This window comes from Oncorhynchus masou, chromosome 2, assembly GCF_036934945.1.
Source record: "Oncorhynchus masou masou isolate Uvic2021 chromosome 2, UVic_Omas_1.1, whole genome shotgun sequence".
NCBI classification, from domain to species: domain Eukaryota; kingdom Metazoa; phylum Chordata; class Actinopteri; order Salmoniformes; family Salmonidae; genus Oncorhynchus; species Oncorhynchus masou.
Window position 1 is genome coordinate 13247738 of NC_088213.1, and position 23343 is coordinate 13271080.

Sequence of the window (23343 nt, forward strand, 5' to 3'; positions counted from 1 at the left end):
ACAGCACTTACACAGTCATTTGTGTAAGTGCTGTGCTTGTTGAATGTCCTACTGAAAGTGTGTTGTCAATTAGTTTATTGTAAAATAGCATTATATCTGGCCAAAGACAATTATTTCCAACAGTTTACTAAGGGTTGGTAACAGGCTGTTTGGTCAGCTATTTGAGCCAGTAAAGGTGGCTGTGTCCTACCTACCACCAGCGTATCTTATAGCTGTGTCCTAATACCACCTATAGCTGTGTCCTACCTACCACCAGCGTATCTTATAGCTGTGTCCTAATGCCACCAGCGTATCCTATAGCTGTGTCCTACCTATCACCAGCGTATCTTATAGCTGTGTCCTACCTACCACCAGCGTATCTTATAGCTGTGTCCTACCTCCCAACAGCGTATCTTATAGCTGTGTCCTAATACCACCAGCGTATCCTATAGCTGTGTCCTACCTACCACCAGCGTATCCTATAGCTGTGTCCTACCTACCACCAGCGTATCCTATAGCTGTGTCCTACCTACCACCAGCGTATCCTATAGCTGTGTCCTACCTACCACCAGCGTATCCTATAGCTGTGTCCTACCTACCACCAGCGTATCTTATAGCTGTGTCCTACCTACCACCAGCGTATCCTATAGCTGTGTCCTACCTACCACCAGCGTATCCTATAGCTGTGTCCTACCTACCACCAGCGTATCCTATAGCTGTGTCCTACCTACCACCATCGTATCTTATAGCTGTGTCCTACCTACCACCAGCGTATCCTATAGATGTGTCCTACCTACCACCAGCGTATCCTATAGATGTGTCCTACCTACCACCAGCATATCCTATAGCTGTGTCCTACCTACCACCAGCGTATCCTATAGCTGTGTCCTACCTACCACCAGCGTATCTTGTAGCTGTGTCCTACCTACCACCAGCGTATCTTGTAGCTGTGTCCTACCTACCACCAGCGTATCTTATAGCTGTGTTCTACCCATTAGTCTAACACTACCTCACCCCACCCACCCACGCCTCACACACCTGTACGTGGCACAGAGCTGGTAGGTGGCAGCGTGGTACAGCTGCAGGGTGTTGGTGTGGTCGTCCAGGGTCCACACTGCCTCATCCCCCCACAGACAGGGGCTAGAGGCCAGGGCCTGTATGGAGGATGGTGGGTCGTAGGGGTCCAGACGATACACCGCCTGGAGGGTCCGGCAGTCGATCACCAGCAGGCCTGGACCATGGGAGTACCACAGCTGGGAGGAAGAGCAAGGTGGAGATAAGATTTACACTTTATGATAACCATTCATATTACCAGAGTTTAACCCAGTAACATTGTAATGAGGTTACTAGTATTTCACTACTATATACAATTATTTACTATTTCATCATTGGACATTGTGGTATACAGGAATATTGAAATATATCAGAATATCTAGATAGATAGATACATTTCGATATATCGGCATATTGATATATCTATTCCAACCTGGGATCCACTGTGGACCAGGACCATGCTCCTGACTGGGTAGGGTCTTTGTCTGGGGTCAGAGTCCTCCATCCCAAACATGGTCATATTGAGGGTGTGAGAACACAGGTAGGTCTCTCCTTCTACAGGCATGTCATCCATTAGGGAGTACACTGCCACCAGACCGTCTGACATCCCCATGAAGACACACGCCTGGGTCTGCTTGGGTGGGAGGAGACCAGAATGTTAGGTTGGGGGGGTGTAAATGGATGGAGAGTGGTTGAAGGGACGTGGAGAGGGAGAGAGAGACAGAGATAGTAAAGATATCAACAACACATCCCAACCTTGATAAAGACTGAAGACTAGATGAAAAGCATGAACGGAGGTGAAAACATTCTTGTTTAGTAAGTTAAAATAGAGAGCGGGGCAGTAAAAAGACTGCACTGCTGCAGTAAATAATACAACCAGTAAATCAATCTACTGTCCGGTCTTCTAATTTAAGTGTAAATATGCGTTTGATAGCGTTCGTCATTCCCAACACATATTTACATGTCATACAACCAGGTCAGCGGCTGAGTGTCACTGTAGAATGTTTTCCCCAGAGTTGTTCCTCCCACGACCTCGCAGTCCGCCTAGCAACTACCAGCGGTTGTTCTACTGTTGTCCTACAGCAGGGCCTGACTGTTCTACCTGTACTGCTGACTGCAGTGGAGGATGAGTTTCTGGGAAGGAGGGAAAGATCAAAGGGGGCTCCACGTCTGCAGTGTAACACCCTGAACAGCCGTCAGAAATATGTTAGAGAGAGCTATGGTACTTTGGGGGTGTTGCTACTGTCAAAGTTCAAATAAGTGGAACTATCCAACACTTCTGCGCCCCTTCTTCGAGGCAAGCAAATCAAAGTGCCTTGCAGGTATAATGTGAGAGAGCCTTTAGCTCCTTATCCCCAGACAGACAGCAGGCTCCACTAGGTCAGACTCAACACCTGGACTACCCCAGCCACAAGACACTTCAAAGGGCTGAGGGTGTAGGGAGAGGGGGGTGAAGGGGAGGTGGGGGGGGAACAGGCAGTGCTCCTGTAAAAAGGCAGTGATCACTAGAAGCACTGAAAGAGTCATGTTGACACAAAACCAATTTACACTTTGAAATGACTTGGCCATTGACTTTTCCTAAATAAGGATATTTAACACAGCACAGCTGATGGCCCATCTAAACTACACCTAAACTATATTGAAATACATTTTACACATAATAATAGAGTTAGCCTAAACACAAGATTAAGTTGACAATAGTCTGATGGTTGACAATATTAACAATAGTCTAATTGTATATGAAGAGATGGACTTAGTGCAGCTTGGAATTGATACAGAGGCAGGGAAACGGAGCAACAAAAAGTGTCTTTTTAAAATCCCCTCCAGCAGATGTAGGCAACTAGATTCAGCCACTGGCCCATTTCAGTCAGTCGGATGGTCGGGGAGGCAGAACATTATGACAATGATTTGTGCACCGCAAATGACCACAACTACCCCCAAAAAGAGATTGTATTGGAAATGAACAATCATTCCATACCTACTCCTGTGGCGAGCCGGGCGCAGTGCGCGCTAACCGGGCGCGGTGCGCGCTAACCGGGCGCGGTGCGCGCTAACCGGGCGCGGTGCGCGCTAACCGGGCGCGGTGCACGCTAACCGGGCGCACGGTGTTTCCTCCGACACATTGGTGCGGCTAAGAAGCAGTGTGGCTTGGTTGTGTTTCGGAGGACGCATGGCTTTCGACCTACGTCTCTCCCGAGCCCGTACGGGAGTTGTAGCGATGAGACAAGATAGTAACTACTAACAATTGGATACCACGAAATTGGGGAGAAAAGGGGGTAAAAATTCAACAACAAAATAAAAATCTATATCACTTTTACCAAGAGTAACCGCGTCCATGCACTCCACACATGAACACGTGGCAGCATACAGCCCAGGCCACTAAGACTAGTAACATAATAAAACACATATGTTCTGTTCTTTTGAAGTACATTTTCTTATTTCAATGTTTCTTAAGACCTGACAAAATGACATTATAATGGGTGTGGTTAGTGGTTTTCCATTTTCTTTTTACAAATAGGCTACAGTAACATATACTAATGAAAATGATATTATGTTCTTTAAAAAATATACACATTTGTATTCTAATGGTACCTTCATAAACACAACCAAAGGAACATTTTTCGGGATGCATATATTAAATGGATTTATACTGTTTGAATGTTGACATCAAAAAGACGCGCCATTGGCTCAGAGTGGGATCGCTCGAGGGCTGGCATTTCTACTGTTAAGAGGACCGTAAAAAACCTATTTTACCACAGTAGCTGTGTTAATGATGGTCAGAACGCAAATAAATCCCTACAAACGGTGAAAACAGTCAGGCTGGTTTGGAAGGCAGTTAGATGGTACCGCATTATTATCAACTGCTGTTCTGTTACTGTATAAACACTTTACAGTACAGAGACGAGAGAACACCGATCATCCAGTGTATCAGGGTTACATTGGGGTTTAGTAGATGGCAGAACAACAATGGGTTGGGTTCCCATAATTCTTTCTCACAGAGATCCGTGTAATCATGTATGGTTGTCTGGGACTACAACAACAATGTGTATTGTTGGGGTTACTGGTGGACCGGTTAGGGAACTACTGGTCTAGGAGATGGTTTGAGATAGGGTTGTCACGGTAGCAGTATCGAGATAAGTCTGGTAGCAAGGAAACAAAACATTATGCGGATTTCAATTCTAAAGGAAAACAATCCTAATCTTGGAAACAAAGAGCATTATGTTATCACCCAGAGTCAAATGTGTTTATTTTCTGAGCTATGAAAGGTTCCTAAAGGACCAAATAGTAGTCTGCTTCATGTGTTCACCATGGAAAATCCAGTATGGTATTATTGTGATACTGGTATCATGACAACCATACAGGGAAGTAGTGAACAGTATGTTACATGGTCTCTGGCGGGCACGGGGAACAGACAGTTGACAACAGTAGGACAGGACAGTTACCTGGTCTCTGGCGGGCAAGGGGAACAGACAGGTGACAACCAACAGGAGAGTTACCTCGTCTCTGGCGGGCACGGGGAACAGACAGTTGACAACAGGAGAGTTACCTCGTCTCTGGCGGGCACGGGGAACAGACAGGTGACAACAGGAGAGTTACCTAGTCTCTGGTGGGCACGGGGAACAGACAGGTGACAACAGGAGAGTTACCTGGTCTCTGGCGGGCACGGGAAACAGACAGGTGACAACAGGAGAGTTACCTCGTCTCTGGCGGGCACGGGGAACAGACAGGTGACAACAGGAGAGTTACCTCGTCTCTGGTGGGCACGGGGAACAGACAGGTGACAACAGGAGAGTTACCTGGTCTCTGGCGGGCACGGGAAACAGACAGGTGACAACAGGAGAGTTACCTCGTCTCTGGCGGGCACGGGGAACAGACAGGTGACAACAGGAGAGTTACCTCGTCTCTGGCGGGCACGGGGAACAGACAGGTGACAACAGGAGAGTTACCTCGTCTCTGGTGGGCACGGGGAACAGACAGGTGACAACAGGAGAGTTACCTGGTCTCTGGCGGGCACGGGAAACAGACAGGTGACAACAGGAGAGTTACCTCGTCTCTGGCGGGCACGGGGAACAGACAGGTGACAACAGGAGAGTTACCTCGTCTCTGGTGGGCACGGGGAACAGACAGGTGACAACAGGAGAGTTACCTGGTCTCTGGCGGGCACGGGAAACAGACAAGTGACAACAGGAGAGTTACCTCGTCTCTGGCGGGCACGGGGAACAGACAGGTGACAACAGGAGAGTTACCTCGTCTCTGGTGGGCACGGGGAACAGACAGGTGACAACAGGAGAGTTACCTGGTCTCTGGCGGGCACGGGAAACAGACACGTGACAACAGGAGAGTTACCTGGTCTCTGGTGGGCACAGGGAACAGACAGGTGACAACAGGAGAGTTACCTGGTCTCTGGTGGGCACGGGAAACAGACAGGTGACAACAGGAGAGTTACCTCGTCTCTGGCGGGCACGGGAAACAGACAGGTGACTATAGCAGGACAGGAGATCTGTTTCTGGGGCTGGCTCAGTGGACACATCTCCTTTAGACTGTAGATGAACACTTCATGCTCCTTGAACACACACACACACACACACACACACACACACACACACACACACACACACACACACACACACACACACACACACACACACACACACACACACACACACACACACACACACACACACACACACACACACACACACACACACACACACACACAGAAGTAAATACACACACACACACACGTGTATGTACAGTTGAAGTCGGAAGTTTACATACACTTAGGTTGGTGTCATTAAAACTCGTTTTTTCAACCACTCCACACATTTCTTGTTAACAAACTTATGGCTTTACGTCTGAGGTTTTATGTCACGCTGAGTTCCATTGTGACAGAGGGCTATGTAAACTGTAAACTTCCAATGTAAATCCAGTGTTAAGGATAGTTTGGCCAACCCCCCCCACCCCAGAGTTTATGTAAACTCACATTTAATTAAACTGTCAGATGCAAAGAACATGTATGAATAAATATAAGTATTCTAATGTCCATAGGAAACCCAGTGTTAGTGATTGTTTGGCCAACTCCAACCCCAGTGTTAGTGATTGTTTGGCCAACTCCAACCCCAGTGTTAGTGATTGTTTGGCCAACCTCTGTGGCGGTCCATAAGGTGTTATCCATCTTCATCTGACAGCTCAGCCTGGTTCCTGGACATGGCATCCTCTTCACCTCTACCTGACCCGTCTCTACGTTCACCACACTGTAGTTCCTATAGGACAACACACATTCACTACCACACTGTAGTTCCTATAGGACAACACACATTCACTACCACACTGTAGTTCCTATAGGAGAACACACATTCACTACCACACTGTAGTTCCTATAGGACAACACACATTCACTACCACACTGTAGTTCCTATAGGACAACACACATTCACTACCACACTGTAGTTCCTATAGGACAACACACATTCACTACCACACTGTAGTTCCTATAGGACAACACACATTCACTACCACACTGTAGTTCCTATAGGACAACACACATTCACTACCACACTGTAGTTCCTATAGGGCAACACACATTCACTACCACACTGTAGTTCCTATAGGACAACACACATTCACTACCACACTGTAGTTCCTATAGGACAACACACATTCACTACCACACTGTAGTTCCTATAGGACAACACACATTCACTACCACACTGTAGTTCCTATAGGACAACACACATTCACTACCACACTGTAGTTCCTATAGGACAACACACATTCACTACCACACTGTAGTTCCTATAGGACAACACACATTCACTACCACACTGTAGTTCCTATAGGACAACACACATTTACCACACTGTAGTTCCTATAAGACAACACACACACTACCACACTGTAGTTCCTATAGGACAACACACATTCACTACCACACTGAGTTCCTATAGGACAACACACATTCACTACCACACTGTAGTTCCTATAGACAACACACATTTACCACACTGTAGTTCCTATAGGACAACACACATTCACTACCACACTGTAGTTCCTATAGGACAACACACATTCACTACCACACTGTAGTTCCTATAGGACAACACACATTCACTACCACACTGTAGTTCCTATAGGACAACACACATTCACTACCACACTGTAGTTCCTATAGTCACTACCACACTGTAGTTCCTATAGGACAACACACATTCACTACCACACTGTAGTTCCTATAGGACAACACACATTCACTACCACACTGTAGTTCCTATAGGACAACACACATTCACTACCACACTGTAGTTCCTATAGAGACAACACACATTCACTACCACACTGTAGTTCCTATAGGACAACACACATTCACTACCACACTGTAGTTCCTATAGACAACACAACACACATTCACTACCACACTGTAGTTCCTATAGGACAACACACATTCACTACCACACTGTAGTTCCTATAGGACAACACACATTCACTACCACACTGTAGTTCCTATAGGACAACACACATCCACTACCACACTGTAGTTCCTATAAGACAACACACATTCACTATCACACTGTAGTTCCTATAGGACAACACACATTCACTACCACACTGTAGTTCCTATAGGACAACACACATTCACTACTGTAGTTCCTATAGGACAACACACATTCACTACCACACAGTTCCTATAGGACAACACACACACACTACACACACTGTAGTTCCTATAGGACAATACACACATTCACTACCACACAGTTCCTATAGGACAACACACATCCACTACCACACTGTAGTTCCTATAGGGACAACACACATTCACTACCACATGTATGTGTGTGTGTGTTCTGCCTCCACTGCTCTTTATGAGACAGGAGTGTGTGTGTGTTACTTCCTGGCTGTAGGTCCTATAGGACAACACACATTCACTACCACACTGTAGTTCCTATAGGACAACACACATTCACTACCACACTGTAGTTCCTATAGGACAACACACATTCACTACCACACTGTAGTTCCTATAGGACAACACACATTCACTACCAGACTGTAGCAACACTGCATTCACTACCACACATAGTCATTCTATCACATGGTCGGTTCAACATGCTCACTACCACACTGTAGCCCTATGGACAATACACACATACCTACCTGACACTAGGGGGTATTATCATGTCATTCACTGTAGTTCCCAAAGGATCTCTATGGGGTTTTAACAGCAGGACAGCTGCAGGCAATAGCAGTCATTAGCACCACCTGTATGGAGCGATGAAAGCTGCCTTTATCGTGGTAGAGATTATCTCCCAACACACAGTCACACACAGTCACACACAGGGGGAGAGCAGCACTAAAGCAATTACTTTCCACCTGGGAGCTTTATTACAGGACAGGAGTGTGTGTGTGTTACAGAGAGGTATGTGCACAGTATGTATGTGTGTGTGTGTTCTGCCTCCACTGCTCTTTATGAGACAGGAGTTACTCTATATGTGCACAGTATGTATGTGTGTGTGTGTTCTGCCTCCACTGCTCTTTATGAGACAGGAGTGTGTGTGTGTTACTCTCAGAGAGGTATGTGCACAGTATGTATGTGTGTGTGTGTTCTGCCTCCACTGCTCACAGGAGTGTGTGTGTGTTCTAGGAGTGTGTGTGTGTTACAGGTATGTGCACAGTACATGTGTGAGAGTGTTCTGCCTACTGCTCTTTCACAGTGTGTGTGTGTTACTCTCAGAGAGGTATGTGCACAGTATGTATGTGTGTGAGTGTTCTGCCTCCACTGCTCTTTTTACTGAGACAGGAGTATGTGTGTGTGTGTTCTGCCTCCAGAGAGGTATGTGCACAGTATGTCATGTGTGTGTGTGTTCTGCCTCCACTGCTCTTTATGAGACAGGAGTGTGTGTGTGTTACTCTCAGAGAGGTATGTGCACAGTATGTATGTGTGTGTGTGTTCTGCCTCCACTGCTCTTTATGAGACAGGAGTGTTGTGTGTTACTCTCAGAGAGGTATGTGCACAGTATGTATGTGTGTGTGTGTTCTGCCTCCACTGCTCTTTATGAGACAGGAGTGTGTGTGTGTTCTTACTCTTAGAGGGGTATAGTGCACAGTATGTATGTGTGTGTGTGTTCTGCCTCCACTGCTCTTTATGAGACAGGAGTGTGTGTGTGTTACTCTCAGAGAGGTATGTGCACAGTATGTATGTGTGTGAGTGTTCTGCCTCCACTGCTCAAAGTGACTTTATGAGACAGGAGTGTGTGTGTGTTACTCTCAGAGAGGTATGTGCACTGTATGTGTGTGTGTAGAGAGGCACAGTGTGTGTGTCACTCAGAGAGGAGGTATGTGATGTTCTGCCTCCACTGCTCTTTATGACAGTATGTTACTCTCAGAGAGGTATGTGCACAGTATGTATGTGTGTGTGTGTTCTGCCTCCACTGCTCTTTATGAGGCAGGAGTGTGTGTGTTACTCTCAGAGAGGTATGTGCAGAGTATGTATGTGTGTGTGTGTTCTGCCTCCACTGCTCTTTATGAGACAGGAGTGTGTGTGTGTTACTCTCAGAGAGGTATGTGCACAGTATGTATGTGTGTGTGTGTTCTGCCTCCACTGCTCTTTATGAGACAGGAGTGTGTGTGTGTTACTCTCAGAGAGGTATGTGCACAGTATGTATGTGTGTGTGTGTTCTGCCTCCACTGCTCTTTATGAGACAGGAGTGTGTGTGTGTTACTCTCAGAGAGGTATGTGCACAGTATGTATGTGTGTGAGTGTTCTGCCTCCACTGCTCTTTATGAGACAGGAGTGTGTGTGTGTTACTCTCAGAGAGGTATGTGCACAGTATGTATGTGTGTGAGTGTTCTGCCTCCACTGCTCTTTATGAGACAGGAGTGTGTGTGTGTTACTCTCAGAGAGGTATGTGCACAGTATGTATGTGTGTGTGTGTTCTGCCTCCACTGCTCTTTATGAGACAGGAGTGTGTGTGTGTTACTCTCAGAGAGGTATGTGCACAGTATGTATGTGTGTGTGTGTGTTCTGCCTCCACTGCTCTTTATGAGACAGGAGTGTGTGTGTGTTACTCTCAGAGAGGTATGTGCACAGTATGTATGTGTGTGAGTGTGTTCTGCCTCCACTGCTCTTTATGAGACAGGAGTGTGTGTGTGTTACTCTCAGAGAGGTATGTGCACAGTATGTATGTGTGTGAGTGTTCTGCCTCCACTGCTCTTTAAGAGACCAGGAGTGTCCCAGAACACACACTGTGTGTTACTCAACTCAGAGAGGTATGTGCACAGTATGTATGTGTGTGAGTGTTCTGCCATCCACTGCCTCCAGACAGGAGACACACAGTCACTGTGCTAAGAGGGTTTATGTATGTGGCTCAGTGTTGGTGACTGACAGGAGGGTGTGTGTGTTACTCTCAGAGGTATGTGCACAGTATGTATGTGTGTGAGTGTTCGCCTCCACTGCTCTTTATGAGACAGGAGTGTGTGTGTGTTACTCTCAGAGAGGTATGTGCACAGTATGTATGTGTGTAGTGTTCTGCCTCCACTGCTCTTTATGAGACAGGAGTGTGTGTGTGTTACTCTCAGAGAGGTATGTGCACAGTATGTATGTGTGTGTGTGTTCTGAACCTCCACTGCTCTTTATGAGACAGGAGTGTGTGTGTGTTACTCTCAGCCACCCCAAAGAGGTATGTGCACTGTATATGTATGACACCCCTTCAAAATGTAGTGTGTTCTGCCTCCACTGCTCTTTATGAGACAGGAGTGTGTGTCCAGTTACTCTCAGATAGGAGGTATGTGCACAGTATGTATGTGTGTCAATGTGTGTTCTGATACCACCTCCACAAGCTCTTTATGAGACAGGAGCCACTTGTTTGCAACTGTGTGTGTGTGCCCACTGCTCTTTTACAATGCTCTTATCTGAATGAGAGGTATGTGCACAGTATGTATGTGTGTGGAGTGTGTTCTGCCTCCACTGCTCTTTATGAGACAGGAGTGTGTGTGTGTTACTCTCAGAGAGGTATGTGCACAGTATGTATGTGTGGGTGTGTTCTGCCTTCCACTGAGTCTTTATGAGACAGGGTGTGTGACCAACTGTGTTAGCCTTCCCAGAGAGGTATGTGCATAGTATGTATGTGTGTGAGTGTTCTGCCTCCACTGCTCTTTATGAGACAGGAGGTGTGTGTGTTAAAGCCTTCCCAGAAGAGGATGTGTTGTAGTATGTATGTGTGTGAGTGTGTTCTGCCTTCCACTGCTCTTTATGAGACAGGAGTGTGTGTGTGTTACTCTCAGATTAAAGTATGTGCAGAGTATGTATGCTGTGTGAGTGTGTTCTGCCTCCACTGCTCTTCAAGAACAGTCCAAGCATAAGCAGCTGAAATACACCCTCAGATCCTCAGGAAGTCTACACTGAGACTGTTTTGGGCCAGGAAATCCTCTGAAATCAACACAGAAGAGAAACCAACCTGTCGTCCTTGTCCCCTTCCCAGAACACAGCGCTGTGTCCCTGCAAGTGGGACAGGAAGAGCTTCCCAGGGAGTGGTGCTGTTATAGCAGCAGGCCAGCTCCTTTTAGATTGATGGACAAACTCTCTTTATGGCAATGGTGTTTCTGCTCAGATCTGGCCTCCACTGCTCTTCAAAACATCATACTTCAGACATGGGAAACTGGGCTCCTGCATCTGCCTCACACACTGCATGGCCAGGAGGCCTCTGGATCAGCAAAGGGAGACACACAGTCACTATGTCATACTGTAATCCAGGGACCAACCCAATTTGGCCAGTGGATTGGTGATTTGATCTTAGCAAAAAGAACGTTGGACATAAAAGACTGTAAAAACACCAGCAAATAAAGCCTTCCCAGAAAGTGATTTACATTTTGAAAATGTAAATCAGTATTCCCAGAAGAGTGGAGGCATAATAGCAGCAGAGATTTATTTGACCTTTATTTAACTAGGCAATCAGTTAAGAACAAATTCTTATTTTCAATGAGGCCTGTTAAGCGCAAACGGTGGGTTAACTGCCTTTTCAGGGGCAGGCGACATCAGCAAAGGGGGGATTTGAACTTGCATCCCAGAAGAGTGGAGGCTGTTACTAGTCCAAGGGGGGCTCTAACCACTAGGCTACCCCGCCACCCCAAAGATATACGATACTGTATATAAAAATGTATGTGGACACCCCTTCAAATTAGTGGATTCGGCTATTTCAGCCACACCCATTACTGACAGATGTACAAATCCAGTACACAGCCATGCAATCTCCATAGGAAACATTGGCAGTAGAATGGCCTTACTGAAGAGCTCAGTGACTTTCAATGTGGCACCGTCAAAGGATACCACCTTTCCAACAAGTCCATTTCTGCCTTGCTAGAGCAGCCCCGGGCAACTGTCAGGGCCCGACCTCACTAATGCTCTTATAGCTGAATGGAAGCAAATCCCCACAGCAATGTTCCAACATCTAGTGGAAAGCCTTCCCAGAAGAGTGGAGGCTGTTATAGCAGCAAAGGGGGGGTTAAAGCCTTAGCAGCAAAGGGGGGGACCAACTCCATAGTAAAGCCTTCCCAGAAAGTGGAGGCTGTTATCGCAGCAACTCCAACTCCATATTAAAGCCTTCCCAGAAGAGTGGAGGCTGTTATAGCAGCAAAGGGGGACCAACTCCATAGTAAAGCCTTCCCAGAAGAGTGGAGGCTGTTATAGCAGCAAAGGGGGGGGACCAACTCCATATTAAAGCCTTCCCAGAAGAGTGGAGGCTGTTATAGCAGCAAAGGGTGGGACCAATTCCATATTAAAGCCTTCCCAGAAGAGTGGAGGCTGTTATAGCAGCAAAGGGGGGACCAACTCCATATTAAAGCTTCCCCAGAAGAGTGGAGGCTGTTGTAGCAGCAAAGGGGGGGGACCAACTCCATATTAAAGCCTTCCCAGAAGAGTGGAGGCTGTTATAGCAGCAAAGGGTGGGACCAACTCCATATTAAAGCTTCCCCAGAAGAGTGGAGGCTGTTATAGCAGCAAAGGGGGGGACCAACTCCATATTAAAGCCTTCCCAGAAGAGTGGAGGCTGTTATAGCAGCAAAGGGGGGGGACCAACTCCATATTAAAGCCTTCCCAGAAGAGTGGAGGCTGTTATAGCAGCAAAGGGGGGGGACCAACTCCATAGTAAAGCCTTCCCAGAAGAGTGGAGGCTGTTATAGCAGCAAAGGGTGGGACCAACTCCATTGTAAAGCCTTCCCAGAAGAGTGGAGGCTGTTATCGCAGCAAAGGGGGGACCAACTCCATGTAAAGCCTTCCCAGAAGAGTGGAGGCTGTTATAGCAGCAAAGGGGGGACCAACTCCATTGTAAAGCCTTCCCAGAAGAGTGGAGGCTGTTATCGCAGCAAAGGGGGGACCAACTCTATATTAAGACCCATGATTTTGGAATGAGATGTTCGACGAGCAGGTGTCCACATACTTTTGGTCATGTAGTGTATAAGTGATCGTATACAAATGTAAGTAAGGTTTGATATTATTACATTTTAGTCAAACATTATATCTGTTTGGGCTTCTTGTGATAAATTTGAAGTCTACAAATTATTTGTAATTATGTTTCCGGCCCCCTGATTATCCACTTAAGAAAAAAATCAGCTCATGGTTGAATCTAGTTTTTGACTGCTGTAAGCCACACAACATTATAATATCAGTTGTGAATACACATCTAGATGTATGAAAGATAGCATGATATCATTATAGTGGTGCGGATGAGTCATCACACTTACCTCTTTTAAAAGAGCATATTCAAGCCAGCACAGCTTGGCCAGCACAGCTTGGCTCACTAGTGTGAATAGTGACCCTCACCTTCTCAGGCTTAGTGTCCCAGCCCACAGACCCTCACCTTCTCAGGCTTAGTGTCCCAGCCCACAGACCCTCACCTTCTCAGGCTTAGTGTCCCAGCCCACAGACCCTCACCTTCTCAGGCTTAGTGTCCCAGCCCACAGCCCCTCACCTTCTCAGGCTTAGTGTCCCAGCCCACAGACCCTCACCTTCTCAGGCTTAGTGTCCCAGCCCACAGACCCTCACCTTCTCAGGCTTAGTGTCCCAGCCCACAGACCCTCACCTTCTCAGGCTTAGTGTCCCAGCCCACAGCCCCTCACCTTCTCAGGCTTAGTGTCCCAGCCCACAGCCCCTCACCTTCTCAGGCTTAGTGTCCCAGCCCACAGCCCCTCACCTTCTCAGGCTTAGTGTCCCAGCCCACAGACCCTCACCTTCTCAGGCTTAGTGTCCCAGCCCACAGCCCCTCACCTTCTCAGGCTTAGTGTCCCAGCCCACAGACCCTCACCTTCTCAGGCTTAGTGTCCCAGCCCACAGCCCCTCACCTTCTCAGGCTTAGTGTCCCAGCCCACAGCCCCTCACCTTCTCAGGCTTAGTGTCCCAGCCCACAGACCCTCACCTTCTCAGGCTTAGTGTCCCAGCCCACAGCCCCTCACCTTCTCAGGCTTAGTGTCCCAGCCCACAGACCCTCACCTTCTCAGGCTTAGTGTCCCAGCCCACAGCCCCTCACCTTCTCAGGCTTAGTGTCCCAGCCCACAGCCCCTCACCTTCTCAGGCTTAGTGTGTCCCAGCCCACAGCCCTCACCTTCTCAGGCTTAGTGTCCCAGCCCACAGACCCTCACCTTCTCAGGCTTAGTGTCCCAGCCCACAGCTTACCCTCACCTTCTCAGGCTTAGTGTCCCAGCCCACAGCCCCTCACCTTCTCAGGCTTAGTGTCCCAGCCCAGGCTTAGTGTCCCAGCCCACAGCCCCTCACCTTCTCAGGCTTAGTGTCCCAGCCCACAGCCCCTCACCTTCTCAGGCTTAGTGTCCCAGCCCACAGCCCCTCACCTTCTCAGGCTTAGTGTCCCAGCCCACAGCCCCTCACCTTCTCAGGCTTAGTGTCCCAGCCCACAGCCCCTCACCTTCTCAGGCTTAGTGTCCCAGCCCACAGCCCCTCACCTTCTCAGGCTTAGTGTCCCAGCCCACAGCCCCTCACCTTCTCAGGCTTAGTGTCCCAGCCCACAGCCCCTCACCTTCTCAGGCTTAGTGTCCCAGCCCACAGCCCCTCACCTTCTCAGGCTTAGTGTCCCAGCCCACAGCCCCTCACCTTCTCAGGCTTAGTGTCCCAGCCCACAGCCCCTCACCTTCTCAGGCTTAGTGTCCCAGCCCACAGACCCTCACCTTCTCAGGCTTAGTGTCCCAGCCCACAGCCCCTCACCTTCTCAGGCTTAGTGTCCCAGCACTCGATCATCAGGCCATGCAGACAGTGGAACTGGACTTCCTCTGGGTTTCCCAGGGTGGGACGGATCCCTTTAGACAGCTTCTTAGCTATCTGGAGCTGGTGCTGGCCCAACGCAGGCCTACAACCTGACAGCAACTCATACACAACCATCCCATACGAGAACATATCCACCTGAATGAGTGTGAGAGAGAGAGAGAGAGAGAGAGAGAGAGAGAGATTGATTTAATATGTTATCTACACAGTGTACATAACATTAAGAATACCTGCTCTTTGTGTATGTGTGCCATTCAGAGGGTGAATGAGTAAGACAAAACATCTAAGTGCCTTTGGACAGGGTATGGTAGTAGGTGCCAGGGACACCAGTTTGTGTCAAGAACTGCAACACTGCTACGTTTTTCACACTCAACAGTTTCCTTGGTGTATCAAGAATCAATTTGTTGCCTTAACTCACCTCAATTGCACACACTGTATATAGACTTTTGTATTGTGTTATTGACTGTATGTTTGTTTATTTCATGTGTAACTCTTGTGTTGTTTGTGTTGCACTGCTTTGCTTTATCTTGGCCAGGTCACAGTTGTAAATGAGAACTTGTTCTCAACTAGCCACCTGGTTAAATAAAGGTTAAATAAAAAATATGGTCCATTATCCAAAAGACATCCAACCAACGTGACACAACTGTGGGAAGCTTTGGAGTCAACATGGGCCAGCATCTCTGTGGAATGCTTTCCACACCTTGTGGTTCATGCTCCGACCAATTGAGGCTGTCTGAGCACAAAAGGGGGTGCAACTCAATATTAGGAAGGTGTTCTGAATGGTTTGTACAGTCAGTGTATATATCTATATTGATTTCATTGCTTTGGCAATGTACGTTTCCATGCCAATAAAGCTTCTTCAATTGAATTGAAATGCACCCACGCACACACCAGTCATCTCATTGTAATAGTCAGACTCTAATGTTATCTATGAAGGCCATTCAGCTTGGTGATGGAACACAAAACAGCATATTTTCAGTCCAAGAAACAGTCCAAGTTGAATTCCTTTCTATGAATGGCCATGAGCTTGAGATGAACAGCCCACTGTGGCTTTCTTCCCAGGGTTTATTTAACACAGCGCAGACAGATGGGGCCAAAATGCACCAGGTGGTGAGTTTCCACGCCCTGTTAGCGTTACGGGAGTAGTCCTGGCTCCTCGCCACGATGACATCACTTGGCAACTATTCTGAGAATCCTCAACGTCCGTGGTCAGAGAGGCTACAGGTAAGGTCGTGGTCCTCGGGGTCAGAGAGGCTACAGGTAAGGCCGTGGTCCTCGGGGTCAGAGAGGCTACAGGTAAGGCCGTGGTCCTCGGGGTCAGAGAGGCTACAGGTAAGGCAGTGGACCTCGGGGTCAGAGAGGCTACAGGTAAGACCGTGGTCCTCGGGGTCAGAGAGGCTACAGGTAAGGCCGTGGTCCTCGGGGTCAGAGAGGCTACAGGTAAGGCCGTGGTCCTCGGGGTCAGAGAGGCTACAGGTAAGGCCGTGGTCCTGGGGGTCAGAGAGGCTACAGGTAAGGCCGTGGTCCTCGGGGTCAGAGAGGCTACAGGTAAGGCCGTGGTCCTCGGAGGGTCAGAGAGGCTACAGGTAAGGCCGTGGTCCTCGGGGTCAGAGAGGCTACAGGTAAGGCCGTGGTCCTCGGGGTCAGAGAGGCTACAGGTAAGGCCGTGGTCCTCGGGGTCAGAGAGGCTACAGGTAAGGCCGTGGTCCTCGGGGTCAGAGAGGCTACAGGTAAGGCCGTGGTCCTCGGGGTCAGAGAGGCTACAGGTAAGGCCGTGGTCCTCGGGGTCAGAGAGGCTACAGGTAAGGCCGTGGTCCTCGGGGTCAGAGAGGCTACAGGTAAGGCCGTGGTCCTCGGGGTCAGAGAGGCTACAGGTAAGGCCGTGGTCCTCGGGGTCAGAGAGGCTACAGGTAAGGCCGTGGTCCTCGGAGGGTCAGAGAGGCTACAGGTAAGGCCGTGGTATATTCTCTATGGTACATTTTTAAGGCCTCGTCTGTCATCAATCTCTATCATTGGTATGAAAGGGGAAATCCAATGTTGCCAAAGAAAATATGGGTTGTTGAATATTATACTATTATACTACACACTAGTTATGTATACCCTGTTTATAGATTAGTTAAGGACACAGAATGTCTGGTATTCCATCTCTCTGTCCTTCCCATTTTACTCTCGCCATCTCTCTCTCTCTCACTCTTTCTCCATCTCTCTCGCTCTTTCTCCATCTCTCTCGCTCTTTCTCCATCTCTCTCGCTCTTTCTCCATCTCTCTCGCTCTTTCTCCATCTCTCTCTCTTTCTCCATCTCTCTCTCTCTTTCTCCATCTCTGTCTTTCCATTTTAGTCACTCTTTCTCCCTCCCTCTCTCCGTCTGTCTTTTCATTTTAATCACTCTTTCTCCCTCCCTCTCTCCGTCTGTCTTTTCATTTTAATCACTCTCTCTTTCTCCCTCTCGGTCTTTCCATTATGGTCAATCTCTCTTTCCTCTCCATCTCTTCTTGCAGCATTACAATAACTACATCCTGAAACCTCATTTGAAGTTAAATCAAAGAGGAACCAAAAAGGATTAAAGTATGGCAGGAGGGACATGATTGGCTGAGAACAGCAGAACAGGGTCAGAGTATAGACGTGAGGGTTTAACAGCAGAACAGAGTCAGAGTATTGACGTGATGGTTTAAAGACACCTCTCACTTCCCTTTGAGAGGATGCTCAATTGAGTTGGAGGGTTAAAGGAGATTTAACCCCCTAGAAAAATAGTCAAACCAGTGTGTGTGTGTGTGTGTGTGTGCGTCAAACCACTTAAAAGCCCTGCTAAGCCAGCCCTGACCCCCTAGAGAGAGAGTGGAGCCCAGAGATGGTAGACAGCCATGTTGGAAAGGCTCATTAAAATGAGGACATAAAAGCCCATAGGATTAAAGTACACAGAGACAGAGTTGGTTGGTTGGCTTCATACCGTAGTTGGCTAATTCATGGTTGACTAATACATATCAGAGTGGGAGTCGATTGCTTGATGAGCAACCACAGAGGGAGATTTAATTGGATAATTAATATCAGGACGAGAGATGATTGGCTAATGAGCAGAAAAAGCAGGAGCTAATTGCCCACCTAACCAACACAGAGGGCAAGTTGAGTAAATTCCAGTACACTACAGAATATATTCCACATTTACGGGAACACTTCACCTCAGACGGGTAGTCTCTGGGACATTACTGTAGGTCCAGTACAGTCATACAGGCATGAGGGAATGGATGCCTGAGTCATAGACGTGGTAACTGATACACTCTACCTTCTGTATGGACACATAGTTTAAAAATATAGTACCTAGACATCCTGCACAGTAAAACACACGCGCGCACACACACACACACACACACACACACACACACACACACACACACACATCTCCTTACATTTCACTTACAGCAGCACACGCCTTACTAGTCAGACACGCCTTACTAGTCAGACACGCCTTACTAATCAGACACGCCTTACCAGTCAGACACGCCTTACCAGTCAGACACGCCTTACCAGTCAGACACGCCTTACCAGTCAGACACGCCTTACCTACTAGTCAGACACGCCTTACCAGTCAGACACGCCTTACCAGTCAGACACGCCTTACTAGTCAGACACGCCTTACTAGTCAGACACGCCTTACTAGTCAAACACGCCTTACTAGTCAGACACGCCTTACTACAGTCAGACACGCCTTACCAGTCAGACACGCCTTACCAGTCAGACACGCCTTACCAGTCAGACACGCCTTACTAGTCAGACACGCCTTAGTCAGACAGCGTTACAGACACGCCTTACTAGTAGTCAGACACGTTACTAAATCAGACCTTACTAGTCAGACACGCCTTACTAGTCAGACACGCCTTACTAGTCAGACACGCGTTACTAAATCAGACACGCGTTACTAAATCAGACACGCGTTACTAAATCAGACACACGTTACTAGTCAGACACACGTTACTAGTCAGACACACGTTACTAAATCAGACACACGTTACTAAATCAGACACACGTTACTAAATCAGACACACGTTACTAAATCAGACACACGTTACTAAATCAGACACGCGTTACTAGTCAGACACACGTTACTAGTCAGACACACGTTACTAAATCAGACACACGTTACTAAATCAGACACACGTTACTAAATCAGACACACGTTACTAAATCAGACACACGTTACTAAATCAGACACACGTTACTAAATCACGTTACTGCGACAGAGCCTGGGCTCAAACCCAGAGTCTCTGGTGGCACAGCTTGCACTGCGATGCAGGCCCTTAGACTGCACCACCCGGGAGGCCCCACTGGCACAACGCTCTTAACCGCTAGGTTACCTGCCACCATAGACCTTCTTATCATCTACCTTCTCATCATACACGATGCCTGGGCGTATCTCGGGGGCCTGGTAGCCCGGCGTGCCCTCCACACCCAGTGCCCCCTCATGGAAGGACTGGCGCGAGATGCCGTAGTCTGACAGCTTGACATTCACCGGGTCACACACCTAGGATGAGACCAAGAAGGATTATACTTCACACAAACATGCAACACTATTGTTACCACTGGGTGGGCCAAAACACTTCTGCTTTTCATCCTCTCCTCTCATCAGGGACTGATTCAGACCTGGGACACCAGGTGAGTGCATTTAACTACCAGGTAAAAACACAACAAACTGAAGTGTTTAGGCTTTCCAGGACTGGAATAGTGGCTCGGGGTCGATTTGTAATTCTGCCCTTCATTCTAATCACCTACCTCCAGGGACCACACCAGGATGTTGTCTGACTTGAGGTCACAGAAGATGATGTTCTTCCTGTGCAGGTAGGCCAGCCCCGCTGCAATCTGATAGGCTGCCTTGAAGGTGAGCATGTGACCCAGGGGCATGTACCTGGAGCCTGATGGGGAGGGGGGTGGAGTTAAAAGGGCAAGTTTAAAATGTTTTCATAACTTGTGTAGAGAAGATTCTCAGCATTAGGGACCTAACTAGCTGTGGATCTCTCTCTCTCGCCGTCTCTCTCCCTGTCTGGCGTGTCAGTCTGTCTCTCTCTCTTTTTACCTGTTCATACCTTTATGTCTGTCCTCCAGCACAATGTTGAGGCTGCCCAGGGGAGCCAGCTGCAGGGCGAAGCAGAGCGGGTGAATACTGATTCCCACCAGCAGCACGATGCACGGGTGCTGTAGGGAGTGGAGCATGCTGGTCTCCTGGCGGAACTCTGAGAAGCTCCGGCACGCGTCCATGGACTGAAAATGCTTCATCATGGTGTCTGGTGGAGGGACGGGAGGGTTGTGAGGAGTGGGGGGTGGGGTCAGGAGAGGAGGAGGGGGTGAGGAGAGGGGGGTGGGGTGGGGTCAGGAGAGGAGGGGGGGGGGGTGGGAGAGGGGGTCGGGTGGGGCCAGGAGAGGAGGAGGGAGTTGGGTGAGGTGAGGAGAGGAGAGGGGGTGGGGTGAGGAAAGGGGAGGGGGTGGGGTCAGGAGAGGAGAGGGGGGTGGGGTCAGAAGAGGAGGAGGGGAGGGGGTGAGGAGAGGGGGTGGGGTGGGGGAGGAGGAGGAGGGGAGGGGGGTGAGGAGAGGGGGGTCAGGAGAGGAGAAGGGGGGTCAGGAGAGGAGAAGGGGTGTGTGGGTCAGGAAGGGAGGAGAGGAAAGATAAGTCACACATCAAATCACATTTTATTATGCACCAAAATCTTACCAGACCTTAACCAAAAATACAGTTTTAAGAAAAATAAGACTTAAGAAAAATATTTACTCAATAAACTAAAGAAAAAAATTCAAGAGCAACAATAAAACAACAATAAGCAGGCTATATACAGGGGGTACTGGTATTGAGTCAATGTGTGGGGTACAAGTTAGTGGAGGTCATTGAGGTAATATGTACATGTAGGTAGGGGTAAAGTGACTATGTATAGATAATAAACGGTGAGTAACAGCAGCATTAAAAAAAGGGGGGGGGGGGCAATGCAAATAGCCATTTGATGAGCTGTTCAGCAGTCTTATGGCTTGGGGGTAGAAGATGTTAAGGAGCCTTTTGGTCCTAGACTTGGCGCTCCGGTACCACCTGCCGTGTGGTAGCAGAGAGAACAGTCTATGACTTGGGTGTGGTAGCAGAGAGAACAGTCTATGACTTGGGTGTGGTAGCAGAGAGAACAGTCTATGACTTGGGTGTGGTAGCAGAGAGAACAGTCTATGACTTGGGTGTGGTAGCAGAGAGAACAGTCTATGACTTGGGTGTGGTAGCAGAGAGAACAGTCTATGACTTGGGTGTGGTAGCAGAGAGAACAGTCTATGACTTGGGTGTGGTAGCAGAGAACAGTCTATGACTTGGGTGTGGTAGCAGAGAGAACAGTCTATGACTTGGGTGTGGTAGCAGAGAGAACAGTCTATGACTTGGGTGTGGTAGCAGAGAACAGTCTATGACTTGGGTGTGGTAGCAGAGAGAACAGTCTATGACTTGGGTGTGGTAGCAGAGAGAACAGTCTATAACTTGGGTGTGGTAGCAGAGAGAACAGTCTATGACTTGGGTGTGGTAGCAGAGAGAACAGTCTATGACTTGGGTGTGGTAGCAGAGAGAACAGTCTATGACTTGGGTGTGGTAGCAGAGAGAACAGTCTATGACTTGGGTGTGGTAGCAGAGAGAACAGTCTATGACTTGGGTGTGGTAGCAGAGAGAACAGTCTATGACTTGGGTGTGGTAGCATAGAGAACAGTCTATGACTTGGGTGACTGGAGTCAAACATGGAGTCAAAACATGCATCAAAACATGAAGATCCACTTTGAAACGTAAATGCTAATTAAAATCATAATAGACAGATTGATTTGTAAAAGTATTCATATAGTCCCTCTGTGTGGCTCTAGATATGGGCAGAGCTTACAAAACCCCATGAAAACCATGGTTCCAGTGACCGGGGGCAGATATACACCCCTAGCCTTGTTAATGGGACAAAAATCTATGAAATATAACCATTGATTCTTGAGGAATGTACCTTATAACATGAGTGGTTATATTTCTCCAGACCCATTCCTCAGCTGTTTACCAAAAAAGTGATAGCCCATTAATAGATAGATGTGTGTGTATGTGTTAACATGTGTGCATGTGTTGGCGTGTGTTGACGTGTGTTCACTTGTGTGTGTGTGTATATATATGTGTTGACATGTGTGTGTGTGTTGACACGTGTGTGTACACATATATATGTGTTGACATGTGTGTGTGTGTGTGTGTGTTGACACGTGTGTGTTAATGGTTTTGGTTACAGGTGCCTGCTGTGCCGGGGTCCCTCTCTCTTTCCATAAAGGCTAATGAGAAGTATTAGGTTTCTGGTTTCGACAGCGCTGTACTCAACCTCCACACCAGGGGTTGGAAACTAGATTCAGCAACAGGACGATTTTTGTCAGAGCGAATGGTTGGGAGGACGGAACATAATCATAAGAATTTGAACACAGCAAACGGACCACAACTAAAGCCCAAATATATATATATATATATATTTCTTTCTCTTTTTAATTTGTGGGAATACTTGTGAACAGATTGCTTAAATATATATATATATTTTTGTTTTTGTTTTGTTGAATTCCTGGTGATTTTACAGATTTAAATCAGTTTGCTGGCCGGTTTTGGGCCTGTTGACCCCTGCTCGACACCGGCCTACAAACAGCATAGCAGACCCCTGGTTCACGCCCAGCTCGGGGCAGACAGGAAAGGAAGATATACTGTTACATATACAGTGTGATGTCTGTATGGCTTTTGACCACTTTCTGCAAAGCAAATTGCTCTTTGGAGGCTAATAAACTCTCTTTACCACTACAGTGCAGAATGTCCGACCTGGTCTAGAGTCACTAGACTGGAACAATAGAGTTTGACCCCTTGGTCCAGTCAGATCAGCAGGGTTATTTCAGATCACCTTGGGGATTGACCTCAGAAAGTGGCGATGGACAGAGAGAGAGAGGGATAAAAGAGAGAGAGGGAGAAGGAGAAAAGAGACAGCGGGAGAGAGAGAGAGAGAGAGAGAGAGAGCGAGGAGGGGGAGAGAGAGGGGAGAAGAGA

The 23343-nt window shown here is 47.9% G+C and overlaps 1 protein-coding gene across 1 annotated transcript in view; it reads right to left on the minus strand.

The window, feature by feature from the left end:
- The window catches only part of lrrk1 (leucine-rich repeat kinase 1), a 116333-nt gene that overhangs the window by 10174 nt on the left and 82816 nt on the right, over positions 1-23343 (minus strand). The window contains exons 27-36 of the mRNA XM_064987839.1: positions 20372-20569; positions 20061-20200; positions 19675-19812; positions 15229-15433; positions 11653-11730; positions 11487-11565; positions 6179-6296; positions 5480-5596; positions 1466-1663; positions 1018-1232 (exon numbers count right to left, since the gene is read on the minus strand). Of these exons, the coding sequence (XP_064843911.1) occupies positions 1018-1232; positions 1466-1663; positions 5480-5596; positions 6179-6296; positions 11487-11565; positions 11653-11730; positions 15229-15433; positions 19675-19812; positions 20061-20200; positions 20372-20569 (1486 nt within the window). The remainder of the gene's footprint in view (positions 1-1017; positions 1233-1465; positions 1664-5479; positions 5597-6178; positions 6297-11486; positions 11566-11652; positions 11731-15228; positions 15434-19674; positions 19813-20060; positions 20201-20371; positions 20570-23343) is intronic.